Genomic DNA, 16,925 nt, shown 5'->3' with positions numbered 1-16,925 from the left:
CCCATATATAGATCTCCGCCAGTTGCTGACCCGCACGATCTTCGAGCTCTGGAGACGTGATAATACAACGCGAAATTCTTGGTATGATTGACCAGATTGAAGAACGTGCAGAAATATGCGAGCATAATTTCCAATATTCGGAAGCTCAAACGGTGGGCGAATTTTATAAACAAATAATGTCGACTGGAACGTGTTTACCGCTCGGACAAAAAAGGCAATGGTTCTTATTAAATGTGGCTGATATAAAAAGATTACCAGTAGTGCCATTTTTGCAGTAATCATGAAGAATGAAAACGCATAAAGATAAACCATTAAGAAGAACTGTAATGAATTCTGACTCATTTTAATTTTTTTTTTTTTTTTTTGAATAACTGAAGAGCGCTTCTTACATAGATATGCGTGTAACATATGTTAAATTCTAAGCTTATAAAAATAGTTTGGCTGTCTGAAACACAAATTAATTAACTGGAATGTTTTTCTGTTTCCTTATCCAAGAGTTAACAGGATTATATTAAACATAAAGCTTATAACATATAAACAAAAACTCCATTCGCATTAAAATAATTGGAAATAGTTAATTCACTTCTTCTATTTTACCAAAAAGTTTTTAAGGTCTGATGGCATAGTCAAAAATGAATTAAAGATTGTCTTCCATTTATAATGATGCGTACAATATTCCATGTATAAAGATGAAGCCTCTTCATCATCAATTAAAGCTTCCGTGTGAATCTGCAGTCTTTTTAAAATAAAGGAAGAGCTTACAAGAACCATTTTGGGATAATCCGAGTCGACTTCTGGACGATCCACCCTGTTAAGATAAAACATTGTCACATCTTTATACTGTTGTACAACTACACATCTCAACTCACATTATATTAATATATTGTTCCATAATGCATCTGATTACACAAAGGCTTTGACGATAAATTTCGATATTTTTAAAATGAATATCATCCGTTTCAGTTTGCTCAACGAAGTGCACAATATTATCGGTAGAGTGTTGTAAAAAGCCTGTATTAAACGAAAAAAAAAACATTTTCAAGCCAGAACGATTATAGTTTTAAATTTATACAAACCATTTAATGCTAGAAACATCGAAAACTTAAGTACTCCCAGAAAACGTGTCTCGTCCTTTTCTTCGCAATGCAAGGCGAGAAAACTATTGTACGTACCGTATAAGATGGTCAAATGAAGTTGCAGATTTGCATCTATAATATTATAGGACAGTAAATTAAAAGACAATAATTAGAATTTGTATAAGATAAGTCAAACCTAGTCGAGACTCTATCCAAGCTGAAAGGTTCTCCTTAATAGCGGCGATGAAGGCTTTATTGTGTCGCACAAACTCTGGGGAAGGCATTTTCTCAGGCTATGCGAGATAATTAAAAAAAAATAATTATTCGGTTTAAGAAGATATAAAATTACTAACATTTTTATTTTCGTTTTCAATACTTGTCGAAAAACTAAAATATTCGCTTCGTGCTAAATCCAATATTCTGTTTTGATCACGAAGCCTAGCAAAATCAGGGCATAGCACTAATTCCTCGCCTTTATGGACATTTTTAGCTGTCACTCCAACGACTTTTCCATTTGGTAAGAATCTAAAATTTTCGTAAACATCTTAATGTGAACAAAATATGAAAAAATAAAAACTTACATGGCTTTAATATTTTTTGTCCCACAATTCTGCCTAAAAGCTTTTAATGTAACACAAAGCGTAGATTTTAGTTGGAGGGTACTTTCTATTTTGTGAAAATATTGATAAACAAATTGCTGAAAATATTTAGCAATATTCGTCAACAGCTGGCAGCGTTGTGATGTGTTAAAAATTTGAAGAATTTCGTTTAAATCGTGTTCGGGAAAGGTCTCTGCACTTACGAGATCTTCCACAGCTTCAATCTCATATTTTTGAATGCAAATAGAATGTAGCCTATCAGCAAACCGAAATATCGGACTATCATTTGAGAACTTCTCTGGGTACTCATGTTCGACCTCAGCTATACTATCGTGAACGTTGTTATAGCAGTCTACGAAATCTGTAATCGCATTAACTCCATAGTAACTGAATGCATTTGCGCTTATACGATCAGTTGGCATCGGAAGAATACCACAATTTTCGAATTCATTATTATTTTCATTCATGGCATCAAAACATTCGCGTTGTGTGTAGCATAAGTTATCTCGCTGGGAATTCAATAGAACGTGGCCACCCAACCGTAAAAGTATAGCTGCCATTACATTAATTAAGTCTGTTTTCATAAGAGGCAGCAAATAAAAATATTTCTCTGCGAGGCGGGTGTCATTGTAAATGAAAACCGACAAACGAAATGCCGTTGTTACGATTTCTGTATACTTTTCCCTTGTCAGCAGGTTATAATCTGGAGCTGTAGCAAGGAGTTCTCCAACAAGATTATAAGTTTTCTCCTCTTCCTGGGCATGCTCCTGTATAAAGGTCCAAGCATCTCGGGGATTGCTTAATATTCTGAAATGGGGAAAAGAAAGTCATTTTTGATATATAAGCATGTGATTAAAATCTACTCGTTAGTTACCCGCCATCCATCGCATAATCCACTAAAGCCGGAAGAATATATTCTCCTGCTTCGCAAAACAATCGAAACAGCATGTTAGCCTCTAGCATTGGGATAAGTCCAATTTTATATCCAGTGCACTCGTATTGGTGGACTTCTGCATCTGATTTCATACACGACATTGAGCAATAGGATCTATAACGACAGTTATCACAGGTGTACAGCTGTTGCTGATGCACTCCACACAACTCGCAGTTCAGAAATGGGGCACTAAACTGAAAGTACACAGGATTCTCCACAAGAACAATTTCCCCTTTAGGTACATCGCATGAAGCGAAAACTCCGCCAGATTTCTCAATGGATTTTTCGCTATAAGAGAATATATCGATTTACTAAATGTATTGTACATCAAAAATTCTTTACCTACAAATAATCACAAGCTTGGCTGGCAAACGGAATTTTCCGAGTAAGCTTAAAACCCTTAAAAGGCGCAAAGTCCTGGGTTTGAACTTTCTTGCAAAACTCAACATTTTTTCTAGCTTGGTTAATTCTCTCTTCATGTTGTTCTATAAGAGCTAGAAAAGGACTGACTTCTAGAAAATGTAAGAAAATAACTAAAATTAAAAAGAAAAATCAAAACAACTCTAATACCTACCACTTTGATCGGCTAGTGTCCCATTTTCTAAAATAGAAGAAAAACAGCGATTTATTAAAGATCATTCCAACATATTATGCAAATTACCAATGAGGCCTTTTACAACCGAAAGTTTATCTTTCGATGCTTCATACTCCCGATTCACAAAAAGGCATATACAGTGAAGTATCTGTGAGATTATCGTTCCCTCCGCTGTCTTGAGAGCTGGATCCAAAGATTCGTAATAAAGTAAATCATTGCATGCGGTCTGAAGTCGAACAAAAGGGTTGTGAACATATGATGTATATGTATTCAAGCAGTATGATGATGACATACCGCATTCTGGTTATTTTTTATGCAGAGAACACTTCTGGCCATAATAGCATCCACGCATGTAGGGGAGGCGCTGGGTGCGCGGCATATAATTTCGTCCAGACTCTGCAAAGTCTGAGTACTGGATTACAATAAGGTTATATATCAGATATAATGTGGATATACCATCTTCAACACTGTAGGACTTTTCATATTCATACACTTCTTGGAAATGTTGAGACAACTTTCAGCAACTTCAGAAAAATTGAGAAAAACTGTGTCGGTTGTTTTGCGCAGTATCTTCAAGAACAGCTCGCATTCTCTGAAATCGTAAATTATTATCTATCTATCTATGAACACTTGCAAGATGCTATTGCAGGACAACTAGTATTTCGCATTATTGCAAAACCTGCTGGATCCCAGACCAAGTGGCCCTGTTACTCACATCAGGTTACGTGGACACATGACCTCGGACATCGTGATATATTCAGAGGCCTCGGGTCGAGGCTCCGACGCCATATACAATGGTATTCGGTGCATATTTACCACTTAATTTTCAAAAAACCACCTCAAAGCGTGATTTTAAGATCTCGCGGTAAGAATGTGACCGCATTGCGCCGCCACTAAAATCCACAACTATTTGACATAATATTTTAGTGTTACCAGAAATAAGCAATCGAACTTTCTTATCAACATATTAGATATAAGATATTAGAATAATTAGAATATTCTGGTCCAACTTAACTAAATGTCTTTATTCTGTACATTTCGGGATAACACAAATATTTTACTTTTATTATGCACTTTTTTTTACATATTTATTACTACCGATAACATAGGATAATGTATGGAAAAATAGAAAATTAAATAATCAATCCATTTAATTTTCTTATTTTGGAACAATTAAACATAGTGGCCAACCGAACAGGCCAACCAGCATTATTGTTTTGGGTTTATGTTTTCTTCGTAAAGCCTCCGTTCGCCCCGGAGCCATTATGCTGAAAAGGAACCAGTTGGAATTGCCGAACACTCGCTCGCATCCATTCCCTGTCGATATATCGATAGGCCGGCCAATCGTCTAACTTACAAAACATAAATAACAACTACTTTTTCTTGCTCTTTGGATAGTTTCTGCACATGACAACATATTTAAACAATTCTTTTCACTGTTTACGTACCTCGAAAAGACAACCAGTTCTATTGTAGACCACCCCTAATATTTCTTATATTTATTTACAATGGGTAAAACCTCAAAGGACAAACGAGATATATATTACCGACTGGCCAAAGACGAAGGCTGGAGGGCCAGGAGTGCGTTTAAGTTGCTCCACGTGGACGAGGCCTACGGAATTCTAAATGGTTAGATCATTGAAACTACTTAGGAGCAAAATATAACACACTTTTCCATATAAAGGTGTTCAGCGGGCAGTCGATCTGTGTGCTGCTCCTGGCAGCTGGTCCCAGGTGCTCTCTCGGAAACTCTACGATACCTGCGAAACGGACGATGAAAAGGCCGCTGTTAAGATCATAGCCGTTGATCTGCAGGCCATGGCCCCGATCCGAGGAATACTCCAGCTCCAGGGAGATATTACAAAGCAGTCGACCGCCGAAGCAATCATCGGTCACTTTGGTGGGAATGAGAAAGCCCAGCTGGTGGTCTGCGATGGAGCCCCTGATGTCACCGGTGTCCATGAAATGGACGAGTACATGCAGCACCAGTTACTTGTTGCTGCTCTCAGCATTGCCACCTGTGTACTGGAAACTGGCGGAACTTTTGTGGCCAAGATTTTCAAGGGTAATGCCACATCGCTTTTGAGCTCCCAGATGCAAATATTTTTCAAAAAATTCGACATCTACAAGCCGCCGAGTTCGCGCCCTTCGAGCATTGAAGCGTTTGTAGTTTGTTCCGGCTTTTGCCTTCCCGAGGGCTACATTCCTCAAGTGATTAACCCTGCTCGCGACGATATACGGCTGCTGGCACAGAAAACAGGGTCGGAAGTAAACCGTCGTCTAGTTCCTTTTATAGCCTGTGGAGACTTAAATGGGTTGAGTGATCCCGAAGAGGACAAGACTTTGTCCTCAGATGAATCCAAATCAGTAAGTGATGTGCCTAATACTTTGCTTCGTTCTTTTATTCAACAATCTTTCCCACAGTGCTTAGAGTATGTTTACGATTCTGTTATGGACGACGCATCTTATCCCCTGGAATTTAAGGAGATTCTAATGCAAGTCTATGATGAACAACTCCATATCAAATAAATATTTATAAAATAAAACAAGAAAAATTATATTAAATTTTTATATTAAGTGGGCTTGGGCCAAACAAGAAGAAATGTGATAATTTTAATCAAAATATATCTTAGATTATTTAAAGATTAGGGTCTTAAAACTACCATAATATTACTTGATTTTGTGTGTATCTCGTCATTTGAGCGACAACTTTTTTTGCTCGATTTCCAATAGTTTCTTTTTCAGTTCTATTTTCTCAGCCATTAACTGTTCAATTGCCAAGTGATGTCGCTTGTCCTCGTACAGCTTCTGCTTGTACAGGACGAAAAATTCATTGAGTGCAAGTTGAACGCTGTTGGCGGTATCGTGCACCATTCCTAGGTTATTGCTAATCTTGTCAAGCAGCGTGGTCTCTTCCTCCTCCAGTCGACTGCTGGCCAATGCGGCCCGTTTGTTCGATTGCAGGTAAAGCGGGTCTATGTCCGTTTTGTTCTCCTCCGGTTCGTAAACGTACTCGGCGGAGGTCTGAAGGGCGTCACCATGTTCTTCCGGGACCACGTCCTCTACTTCGTCAACATCAAATTCCGTGGTGGAATTCTCATGCATTTCATCGTCGGAGACTTTCATAATAATCTGACTTACATCCTCGTTTAACCTACACAGCGTGGCTATTGTTTCCTCCGACGAACTAAGACTGGTGCCAAAAGGCATGTTCTGCATCTCATTCTTTTCCACTTTTCTCAGGATAAACCTCTTCCAGTCCTTTAAGGCCTACAAACAAATAAACTTTTAATGCAAGTGGTTAGGGAAAAAGTAAGTCAGTATACCCTTTTCCAGGTGGCTATATCTTTTCGCGGCGGACCGTGGCTATTAAGTTCGTTTGACAGTTCCTCCCACAGCGACTCCAGATTGCCCCGTGTTTCCCACGTCGGATTCTGAAGCAGGCGCGGATGTTTCTTCACGAATTCCAGCAATATCAGCTCTTGCGTTGAATTGCGCGGCTTGGCTTTGTTCCGGTCGATGGCAATAGTGGTCTGCGGCTGGAATTTGTACTTGGAGTTCCGGTTGAGTCCCGATGTGGGATGCATCCTGTTCATGTGCTTGCTCAGATTCGTGGTGGTCGTCTTGTATGAGAGCTTCGCCTTGCAGATATTGCACACAGCAAACGTGTCGTCCACCGCCCGGAAAAAGCACCAGATCTCGCTCGTTTTCCGCTTCATTTCGACTAAGTTGTTTTGGTAAAGGAAACAGGCTCGCAGCTCCGTCCAAAGCAATAGTTCAAGAACTAGTAATTTAGGGATGAGCTTGCGGGCGCTGATTTCAAGTTTCAAACTAGTTCAAAATATCGAATGCATTGAAAGAGTGCATATGGGCAGATTTATAATTACTTAGATTAGATTACTTATTACTTATAATTTACTTTAATTTAACAGTCATAGTAAGTCCAAACTGAATAAATAAATATGCAACATACAAAATCCGGCAGTGGTTGAACCATCAATTGATTCTAACATTACTATAGCAATATGAGACAAATTTTCAGTCGTGTACCTTCATTAAAAAAGTATGAAACAATTTTTTTAATTTGCTTATTAATTCCAACATTTGTAATACCATAACAGTAAAATAGTGCCATTAATAAACGATGCGAGCGAAATTCATGTATTATGTCGATAGTAAGAAGACCATCGATGTCAGACTATCGATAGTACCATCGATGTTTTGACAGCTCTACTGCTGAGGTGACAACTTGTCACTGACAAGTCATGATAATTTTTTGTAAAGCAATAGATTTATCGCCATGGATGACTCGTTTTTCGGATTTGACACGAATCTACCGGTAAGCAGCGGTCCCGGCATTGCGGCAGCAATATCGGGAATAGCGGGGCCGTACAAGGAGCGGCAAATGCCCAACGCACACTTTTCACTCGGCAAATAAGGGGGCATCGAAGGCCACCGGGGGCAGAAAAAGTAGGAATGTCTAATTTACTTGCTTCAATTGTTTCTCCAGGACGAAGATGGTGGCGATGGACGCATCGTCGAGGCGGAATACGATGCCCTCAATGACGAAACCTTTGGATCCGCGATAAATGGCGACTGGGAGGAAGCCCATGAGACGATGGTACGCCTGGGCGGGAATGGCGAAAGGGTGCGGAAGCGACCCGCGGAATCTAGTGGGAATACGGATTTTGCCGATCAAGGCAATGGTGCCTTCCTGCGACGCGCTAATCCGCTATCATCGGCGCCCTCTTCAAGCGGCTCAACTCCGGCCCCTTTGAATGCCCCATTCCGACAGTCTCGTCACATAGGCGACTCGGACTTGGAGCTGAACATTTCCTCAATGAAGTTGGACGACATGGACCTGTCCTCTTTCACCACTGAAAGCGAAGCCGGTGGCCTGAGCAACCGCATTAAGCTGGACTCCGGAGTCTGGGGATCACAGCCGTTTCCCAACAACCAACATTTGTTCCGCGAGCCTATGCGCAGCGCCTTCAAGCCACAACAGCAGCAACATCAGCAGCACCACCCACAACAAATGAAGCCCCCACAGGAAGCGAATGCCAACTTTGCCCTGACTCCACAGCCTTTTCCCAAAATAACTACTCTCGAGGATATAGAACGCAATATGATCATTCAGCAGGCCATTCCGAAACAACAGCAGCAGAGTCAGCAACAGGCGGAACGCAAAATGTTCGATGATTTTAGTCTGGGTAACAGGCAGCAGGTGCCGACACCAACCATGTTGCAGCAACAGATGTTGCAGCAGCACCAACAGAAACAACAGTCGCAGCAGCAGCCGCCACAACAAGCGCAGCACAAGGGTAATTATATATTAAAACTAACAAGTATTGATGCATACAAAAACAGGCCTCAGTATTTTAATACAGAAAACTTGTCCAACAAAAAGTATCATTTGTCCAAATATTACATTTATTTCTTACCAATCTATGATTATTTTTTGAGACAGATTTAAGTAACAATCTTCAAGACCCTGATAGATTTCTGCGCCATATGAAAATAACACCATTTAACAATTCATTGCAGTACCCCCTGGCTTCTTGGGCACGCCGCACACCTCTCCACCGAGGCCAAATTTGGGTTTCCCCGGACCCCATCCACTGCCCGAGCTACTGCCCACGCCATCGTCGCAGCAACAACTGAACGGTATGGGTGGCAACCGAGTGCCGCCCGGATTTATTTACCCGCAAGGTCTGCCCGGGAATATTCCGCAATTGCCTCAGCATCCTCTAATGCAGCAGCACATGCCGCCCAACTTTCCACTGCCCGGCGGCAACCAGCGACCTCTACCCAATCCGCACGCTCTGCCCACGGCCCTGAACAATTTTGCTATGCATCCGAGCTTCAATGCAATGCGTGCCGCTGGGATGCATCCAGGGGCTTTTATGCAACCACCCCATCCGCACCAGATGCAGCCACCGCGAATGCCGCCGCACCCGCTGCAAGCTGCCACAAGTCTATTAGGTCAGCAGCCCCCAAACTCCATGTATAACATGTTCAACATGCGACTAGTGCAAGAGATCCAGCAGAACCATCCGCTGCTTCAACAGGCTGCTGTGGTACGCCAAATGCAACAGAGCAGAGCAGGATCCGTGGCCAGCGATCGACAGAGGTCGCAGGCGCAACAGCAGCAACAAGGACGACGTCCAGATGGTACAGGAAATTACCCGCTGGAAGAGTACGATGAATATGCCAACCTTATGAGCACGCGCGACAAACACTGGCTAATCGGAATCCAGCTTTCGCAGCTGAACACGGACACGCCGTATATCGACGACTATTACTACACGGTGTTCAGGGAGCGCAAGGCCCAACAGAATGGGCAAATGCGCAACAGTCAGGCGCACAAGGACAACCAGTTGAATCATCCGCTTACCCAGCCACGCGGCCATGCCCAGCTTATTCTCGTACAGTTGGGCAACAAGAATGGTACTCGCAATGGACACGGACGTGAGCGACGCAACTCGGAGAACGCCAACAGCACGTCAGGCAGCACGAACAATGGATCAGGTGGTAACAACAACAACCTTACAGGCTATATATTCTCACCGCTAAAGTTCGAGAACTCACTGGGAAAGCTACAGTACGGAAGTGTGACAGCTCCGCGAAAAATTATCGATGCTGACATTATGAGTGGTGAATCAAATACCGCCTCTGAAGCCAACGCAACATCTTCATCAACAAGCTCGACTCCGCTGCCCATCTCGGCGAACCATGATGTAAATCCCAGCAGCATGCGCAAGTCGCGTCACATTTTGCTTCTGATTGAAACGCTGTATCGCTATCTGCTAAAGTTGGAGGATTTGGAAAGCCCAGAAGTGATGGCCACCATTGAGCTGAAAAAGAAAAAGGAAGCCGAACGGATCGCAGCCCTTGAGCAGCTGGAAATGGCCAATAAAACGCCCGAAGAACGCGCTGCTGAAGCCGCCAATCCACAAACCATGAATCCGCAACTAAAGAACAAGTTCAACTATGAGGTAGAGACGAAAGCTGCGTTGGTCAATAAATTAAAGGCAGGTCTGGCCTTCGACAAGGTGATCGCCATGATGAATGTGCGCAAGGGAAAGGTGTGTACTTTTTTTTGCTATTTTTTGAACAAGTGCAACCAAATAGAACTCGATTTATGTTCTAGTGTTCTAGACGCATGAAACTCACAACCAAATCAATCATTCCGTTGCAGATTCTTATTAGACGCATAATGCCCTTTATTGCCGATCAAAGCATTCGTTGGGTCGTATGGAGCGGCGTCTTCTGTTCCCTACAAACAGTGGTGAAAAAGGACAAGGACGACGTTGAGGGCGTCTTGTACGCTCTTTACCCAGAGTTTAAAAAACACGTTAACAAAGCTACTTTCGAACTCCTAGTGAGCATTTCATCTGCTATTACGCTGAATGACAAGAAACTGGCTGGAATTTTCTGCAGTCGCGTAAGTTAGCCACACTATTAAGTAATAGATGCACGTACTAATTATTAAATTGACAGTTTGGGATTCTTTCGCTGGTTGCCCTGATACTTCGTGCCGAGGAAATCTACGTCTCGCGAACTGACGCTACTCTTACCGAGGAGAACAGGCAAAAGTGGCGGGAATTTCTGGCACAGGTTGCATCCTGCCTCAATCGCACTATTCAAAACCAGACCATCTCGGCAGCCATTGAGTCGGATGCAATTCAGCCGCTTATGGACCACTTTGAAAGGTTTAAAGATCTTAAACTGGATGCACTCTTAGCATTAATAACTGAAGCCAGGCATCAAATTGATTAGGTTGCTTTGACGGATTTTCATTTAACTTGATTGAAGCGTTTCAAATAATTGTGAAATTATATAGCCGAGTTCACTTTGCTTTGTATAGAATATGTATCCAAAACTTACATATGTACGATCGTTTTTACATTTACGCATACTACACAAAAATATTGATACAGGGTATAAAAATCTCATACTCAAATTGAGAAAGTACTCGACTGTCAATAAATTTTGATAATAGTTTGTTAGAAACGTTCTTTTATCCAAAATTGTGTGCACTGTACAAGAAAGGTAGAGAGAGGAAATCATGTTTTATAAATATAATATCGAATGGTAGGTTTTGCTCATTGTACATACTTATATCATTTTATATTCGATAAGGAGTACTTTTCCGGCATTTTCTGTAGAGATTTATAAAGAATAATTCACCCCGCAAATTATTCTTTTTTTGTCATCGAATTAACAACTGGGCTTTCCTATATCTTGTAACCACGATTGTAAAAGAAATATCATAAATGCGTTTTAAAATTTAAAAGCACCGATCTAATGCGCGATCCATGCATACTCATTTAAATGTGCATCCTTAAGTATCTGCTTATTTTCTGGTAATTGTAAATATCGGTTTAATGAAATTTTTACTATAATACCTTTTGGGTTTCATTGAATCAAATTTGTGCAAGACCCATTAAATATAGTCGAGACATTCAGCATAAATGTGTACTAAATAATTAGCATTGTGACAGGTGCAGCCGTATTTATTATAACAAAATGATCAAAATTGTGATACATTTTGACTTTTAAACATAAACGAAATTCCGATGATCGGAAAGAATTAGTTTAACACGCAAATACAAATTTGAAATTAGAAAACAGCAATTTTCATAAAACTTCTGTAACGCAACGGATAGATATTTGTTGTAAGAATCCGTTGTGGAGCATTTTAATTTTATTTCGTTTTTAATTGTATCTACATCATCATGCAATGTTGTTAAATTCATTTTTTTTATTGAAATTCATGTTTTGTATCTGAAGAAAATTCTACTCGACTGCAAACGTTTTGCAAATACTTTAAAACTACGCTTTTTTAGCAAACAAGAGTCAAAATACGATAGCTGTCTAAGATTGCAAACACATATACAATAATTGTAGTTTAATTTGTATTTATCACATACAAACACTTCAAACCTTTTCCTATACATATGTTCGCTGATTCAAAAGTAATTTTTTTAAAATGATTTAATTTCCGAGAGTATAATAAATAAAACATACCATTTCACAGAACACACCGAAACTATACAACCATTTTTTTGGGATTTTGAAAAAAAAGTTATTTAGTTTAGTAAAAAATCTGATTAAATTTGTAGAAAATCTTAAATATTATAAACACATCCATTTCAATGAAATTTTATTTATTTATTTATTTTTTTTATTTTATTTAGCTTTTTTTCAAATTTATTGATTTGCTTCCAATTAGGGTTGACGCTTGTGTTATTATATGCTTTTTCTTCTATAATGATATATTAATAATTTGATTTCTATAAACAATTGTGCTTAGAGGGGGGCATCATTAATGGCGAACGTGTTTTGTGTCTGTCTGTTTTTGTTTTTGGCGCAGAATCAAGCGTCGAAGTGTCGGCAGTTGCCTGTCCGTAAGGGACATTTTGTTGTGCGGAGGCGCCAAAGTGCGTAACAAGTGGCGGCGGCGCGCTCGGGAATTGTTGCAAATTTCTGAGTCGGCGACGCCAACCACTGGCGACGGTCACCAAGACGACAACTTGTCGGCAGCAGTCCGCCCAGCGCGAAGGGATGCGAAGCCCACGCTCCCGTTCCCACCCCACACTGACAGCGAGCATGCGGTACACTTGGAGAAATAATACGACTCACGGCTATTTCTTACTCTGGCTTTCGAATGAGCTTTTAAGTTATTAGGATTTGAAATATTAAATAAATTACATTAATTTCTAAAATTATTAAACAATAAAATAAAACGGAATATTCAACCAATAATTATATTAAACTGTTACCCAAAATGGAGTTATTTATATATAATAAAATATAATAAGCTATAAATAAGTTCCTCAAGTCAATGATTATCCTTGCACGCCAAAAAGATGTCGATTTCGCATAACCGCCCCAATTTCTCCGAGTGCATCCAAAGGCTAGACTTAGACAGACGATTGTGGCGACCAGTCGCCCGTCGTTGCTTCTTCGGCGACGGCGACAATGGCACGACGACGGGCAGGAGGACAGGACTCTGGCTCTGCCGTGGAGCGGAGCAGACAGTGCCGCAGTTCTGGGCAGGACCAGGACTCAGCGGATGCGGATACGCAGAACTTTGATTTGCGAACGGGCCAAGTGTGCGCCACTGGGCGCCGCTATTATTGCCATTGCCACCAATTGGCGCGCCAAACGCCGCTGTTCTCACAATTAGATGCGAAAATAGCCGGCGCGTCGATGATGACGAGTTATTGTCGCGTCTATCTGGTCGTTGTTTTTGTTGACAACCCCACAATTGGTTCGCTGGCGGCAGGAGGGGATCGCCTTCAATACGCTTCTACCAGGGAACCCATTAATGTAATGTGCTGATTTAACTGATCCTGACATACACGCATACATTTGGAGCGGGGATAGATATTTGATCTGGACAACGTTGGGTATGAGTAATATGCGAGGCCAACCTTCTTCTATTATTTAATTTAGATTTATTGCATTTCGCGTATCATCGTTTTATTTTGGGAGCTAACAAGATCAGTGACCTACGGAGCGACCTCGTTAAATTGGATTTAACCACTTAATTACCGGTTAATGAGCGTCGGTGTCTTGATTTCTCCTCTGGCTGCCATTAGGTCGTGCAAACTTTCCCATCGCATTCGGAGTGTCTAGGGCTCGCTGTGCGGTTTAGGCCAACTTCGGCCGCCAGTCGCCATCGTCGCCGTCGCCGGCAGCCAACATTTGAAAAACGAAATGGCGCGCAGATAGGTTTCAGCTTAGACCCCAGTGCGACTAGACCAGACGCCTAGTGACGCCAACTAAAAATTTATGTACTTACTACGTCGTGCTTTTTGCAGTCCCGAGACATCTTTCCCTTTAATAGGGTTTCTTAATAGTGCGTACAGTTATTAATCCAGATGCGTTTGAACTGACAGCCACTTAATAACTTATTAATTCAGAACTTTCCATATACAAACATATAAATTTGCTTCTTTAGGTTTTCATATTCTATCAAACAAATAAATCATGCAATAAAGGAACAAACTGTTTTATACAAATATGGCAAAAATAAACTTACTAGCCAAGTAAATTATGCGTCCAACGAACATTTGCGAATTAATAATAAAAAGTCCTTCTCAAGTTGCCGCTTCGTCCGGTGGCCAAAAATCAAAACAAACAAAAACCAAAACATCTAATGTGCACGCCGCAAAAAAAAATGGATGGAAAGACAATAAACTCGAATGTCCACAGCGACATACATCTGCATACAAGTGCCAGTGCCAGTTTGGTGCATGAATGGCTGGCGGGGACTGGCAATGAGTCAGAAGGATGAAGGACGAAGGACGAAGGACGAAGGACGAAGGACGAGTGGCGTCGGCGTCCAAGGAGGTGGACTGGCTAGCAAGCTCGATTCGGTTTCAGACGGCGGCGGCGACGGCGCCTTGTCCAATGATTCTTCCGTGCCGACGCCGCCGTGGTGTCCGCATCCATATCCGTAGCACTGCGCAGTGGTCGCAGTCGCAGGATTCCCAGTGCGCACCAAACCGGCGGAGCCCAGTAGCATCGCCTATAAAAGGACGAGTCCTGCTACAGCCGGCGCTTAGTTGGCTTAGAAATGCGCCACAGAACGCGTCCACCAAATCGAAAAAGTTGAATAAAAACGCGCGCTATCCAAATCAAAATTTCAAAAGAAACATTTACACGCAGTTACAAATAATTGGAAATGACACAAAATCCAGGAGGTAAGACGCGTTTTAACCTGGGATTAATCATCAACAAGTTGTGAAATAATAACTTTATGCATTATGTGCATGTTTTCTAATTATAGTTAAATATTTTTTTAAAAGTGCAAACATATTTAAATCGTAGTTCTTAACAAAAACTAGCCTGTTATAAAAATATAAGACTATAGTTTCGTTGTATAGATAGCCAGTGAGTTTGTTATCTCTTTTAAAAAACAAAGAACGCTGATCAGAATTAACAGGTAAGTCGATATGGCTTTCAAGAGCTCAAAGGCCAGACAAATTCTTCCGACTTGAAGGGACACACACGCTACTCAGATTTATCTCCTTTGAATGAACTCTCGAAAATTAGCTTATGAAACTCAAAACCGTGGGCAAGAGGGACAGCAATGGGAATATCAATGGATAAAAAAGGCTGGAGCTCGTTAAGGGGCAAACAAATGCCAAGGAATTGCACAGGATAAGAAGATGATGAACGATGGCTAAACTGGTTTTCGGATCTGCGAAGAATTACTTCAGCTTTGAGTTTTCAGAGGACAGAGGAAGTCGGCTGCTGATAGTGGATTGCAGCAGATTCGCGGAGAATGCGAGTGAAGAGTTTTCAAGGATGAGTGGCCACCCAAGTGGACCCCTGTCAACTGAACAATCATTCAGACATTGCAGCAAGTCGGCAGATCAAGTACTTAACCAACTTATTAGCTGACACGAATGTGGGAACTTTTCAGGAATAAGTTTGCGAAGGTTTTTACCTTTTTACGAATCAAGCTTTGTTTTTCAAAAACTTGGTCGTGAGTAGCCAACAAACTTCCGAGAATTCTTCAGATAGCAAATTAGAAAACCTTTTTGAATGGTCCAAATTCCACAAGTTCTGTCGGCATTTAAAAGAGTCGAATCGGTAACCCGATACTTTCCAAACAACAAAACTCGTAAACAGCCGAGCCGGGCTAAGATTTCATAGATGACCATCTACTATATCACTCAAACCATATACCATACCTCTTCCCACACACAAAAAGCATACACATATTTGTGCTTTTCCACGTTGTGCATTTGTTTATAGTTAAATGACGTAACTTTTAATAAGTTTGACTCTTGCGATAGACACGTGTAAAACTAGCCACAATGTGATATCTCCAATGTGGTCTTAAAAGAGCGAAAACATACAGGTAGCATTTAGTTTTTATGGAGCTACACATATTATATTTTATTATTTTCTACCAAACTTTTCGATGGCACGGGTTAATCACAAATGATCACAAATCCCTTAATTTGAAATAACCTTAGTAGTAAAGTGTAGAATGTTGCATTTTTTATATTCTCAGAAAAGGGTTAACCATAACAAAGACACTGCTGAATAATTGAGGCCCTTTAAATAAGATGCTTTGTGGGACGCTACTCTTCGCTGTCGTATTATTTGTTTAGCATTTGCGGAATGTCTCTGGCCTCATAAGAAAATAATGTATTCAAACTCCTGCCGCCGTCCTTTCCGGAGGTAATACCCATGCCCCTCCACGGCGGGGCAAGTCAGGGGCCCGACTCTCGCTTATTTAACGCTCACGACGCGATCAAATTCCTCCTGCCAACATCGCCGCTTGCCGGTTTCGCTCCACAAGTGGCCTGTGTTCCCTGTTCCCGACCTGTTATTATCGTAATGACGGGAGCCTATTTGCTTTTGTGTTTTCGAGTCGTCCAAACGAGAGACAATTATGTATTTCTGCTGGAACTGACGAACCAGGGTTCCTGCTGGAGCGTCTGCTTGGCACTGCGAGAAACTTAGACATGATCTTGTGTTCTTTATATGTTGAAGTAATACCGGTTTATAACTAATATAACTAACAATATAACAATAACTAACTTAGACTTTGCCACTGTGTTTCAGTGTACTGTAAGTCATAGATGAACTAAAGGTAAACTTACCTATATATATTTTTGGTAAGAGATCTAGTTTTAGTAATAACGTATGATACAATTTTTAGCATAAATAATTTCATCGACTTTTCTCTCAGT

The 16,925-nt window shown here is 41.0% G+C and overlaps 4 protein-coding genes across 5 annotated transcripts; 2 read left to right on the top strand and 2 right to left on the bottom strand.

The window, feature by feature from the left end:
- Nucleotides 1-364: 364 nt before the first annotated feature.
- On the bottom strand, nt 365-4,099 carry LOC117144774. Of its 2 annotated transcripts, XM_033310140.1 has the most exons (13): nt 3,920-4,099; nt 3,661-3,796; nt 3,499-3,609; nt 3,271-3,430; nt 3,184-3,210; nt 2,956-3,121; nt 2,550-2,897; nt 1,658-2,482; nt 1,430-1,601; nt 1,273-1,369; nt 1,077-1,208; nt 870-1,011; nt 365-808 (listed from the first exon to the last, which is right to left on the bottom strand). In XM_033310140.1, the coding sequence occupies exons 1-13, from the start codon at nt 4,012-4,014 to the stop codon at nt 589-591; spliced, it is 2,631 nt and encodes an 876-aa protein (XP_033166031.1). In that variant the 5' UTR covers nt 4,015-4,099; the 3' UTR covers nt 365-588. The 2 variants fall into 2 exon arrangements, with proteins under 2 accessions (XP_033166031.1, XP_033166032.1); XM_033310141.1 differs by lacking the exons at nt 365-808; nt 870-1,011; nt 1,077-1,208; ... (1 more) ...; nt 1,430-1,601; nt 1,658-2,482 and having other exon boundaries at nt 2,815-2,897; nt 2,952-3,121.
- Nucleotides 4,100-4,542: 443 nt separating this feature from the next.
- On the top strand, nt 4,543-5,847 carry LOC117144625 (putative tRNA (cytidine(32)/guanosine(34)-2'-O)-methyltransferase 1). The gene is made up of 3 exons (XM_033309920.1): nt 4,543-4,833; nt 4,889-5,571; nt 5,629-5,847. The coding sequence occupies exons 1-3, from the start codon at nt 4,713-4,715 to the stop codon at nt 5,731-5,733; spliced, it is 909 nt and encodes a 302-aa protein (XP_033165811.1). The 5' UTR covers nt 4,543-4,712; the 3' UTR covers nt 5,734-5,847.
- Nucleotides 5,760-6,995, bottom strand: LOC117144624. The gene is made up of 2 exons (XM_033309919.1): nt 6,531-6,995; nt 5,760-6,474 (listed from the first exon to the last, which is right to left on the bottom strand). The coding sequence occupies exons 1-2, from the start codon at nt 6,921-6,923 to the stop codon at nt 5,899-5,901; spliced, it is 969 nt and encodes a 322-aa protein (XP_033165810.1). The 5' UTR covers nt 6,924-6,995; the 3' UTR covers nt 5,760-5,898.
- Nucleotides 6,996-7,428: 433 nt separating this feature from the next.
- LOC117143413 (protein PAT1 homolog 1) lies at nt 7,429-12,248 on the top strand. The gene is made up of 5 exons (XM_033308108.1): nt 7,429-7,543; nt 7,715-8,525; nt 8,749-10,289; nt 10,403-10,648; nt 10,705-12,248. The coding sequence occupies exons 1-5, from the start codon at nt 7,505-7,507 to the stop codon at nt 10,981-10,983; spliced, it is 2,916 nt and encodes a 971-aa protein (XP_033163999.1). The 5' UTR covers nt 7,429-7,504; the 3' UTR covers nt 10,984-12,248.
- Nucleotides 12,249-16,925: the final 4,677 nt, after the last annotated feature.

Source organism: Drosophila mauritiana, chromosome 3R (genome assembly GCF_004382145.1).
Source record: "Drosophila mauritiana strain mau12 chromosome 3R, ASM438214v1, whole genome shotgun sequence".
NCBI lineage: Eukaryota > Metazoa > Arthropoda > Insecta > Diptera > Drosophilidae > Drosophila > Drosophila mauritiana.
Note: the sequence above shows the minus strand (reverse complement) of the source record. Positions and strands in the feature narration are given on the sequence as shown.

Excerpts from the sequence above, each read along its gene's own strand:
- LOC117144774 (XM_033310140.1), bottom strand. The coding sequence starts at position 4,014 with ATGCACCGAATACCATTGTATATGGCGTCGGAGCCTCGACCCGAGGCC. Across the intron at positions 3,122-3,183 it reads GACACTAGCCGATCAAAGTG|AAGTCAGTCCTTTTCTAGCT; the intron begins GTAGGTATTAGA and ends TACATTTTCTAG. Across the intron at positions 2,483-2,549 it reads GATTATGCGATGGATGGCGG|AATATTAAGCAATCCCCGAG; the intron begins GTAACTAACGAG and ends TCCCCATTTCAG.
- LOC117144625 (XM_033309920.1), top strand. The coding sequence starts at position 4,713 with ATGGGTAAAACCTCAAAGGACAAACGAGATATATATTACCGACTGGCC. Across the intron at positions 4,834-4,888 it reads GGCCTACGGAATTCTAAATG|GTGTTCAGCGGGCAGTCGAT; the intron begins GTTAGATCATTG and ends TTCCATATAAAG. Across the intron at positions 5,572-5,628 it reads CCTCAGATGAATCCAAATCA|TGCTTAGAGTATGTTTACGA; the intron begins GTAAGTGATGTG and ends TCTTTCCCACAG.
- LOC117144624 (XM_033309919.1), bottom strand. The coding sequence starts at position 6,923 with ATGAAGCGGAAAACGAGCGAGATCTGGTGCTTTTTCCGGGCGGTGGAC. Across the intron at positions 6,475-6,530 it reads ATATAGCCACCTGGAAAAGG|GCCTTAAAGGACTGGAAGAG; the intron begins GTATACTGACTT and ends ATTTGTTTGTAG.
- LOC117143413 (XM_033308108.1), top strand. The coding sequence starts at position 7,505 with ATGGATGACTCGTTTTTCGGATTTGACACGAATCTACCG. Across the intron at positions 8,526-8,748 it reads ACAACAAGCGCAGCACAAGG|TACCCCCTGGCTTCTTGGGC; the intron begins GTAATTATATAT and ends AATTCATTGCAG. Across the intron at positions 10,290-10,402 it reads TGAATGTGCGCAAGGGAAAG|ATTCTTATTAGACGCATAAT; the intron begins GTGTGTACTTTT and ends ATTCCGTTGCAG.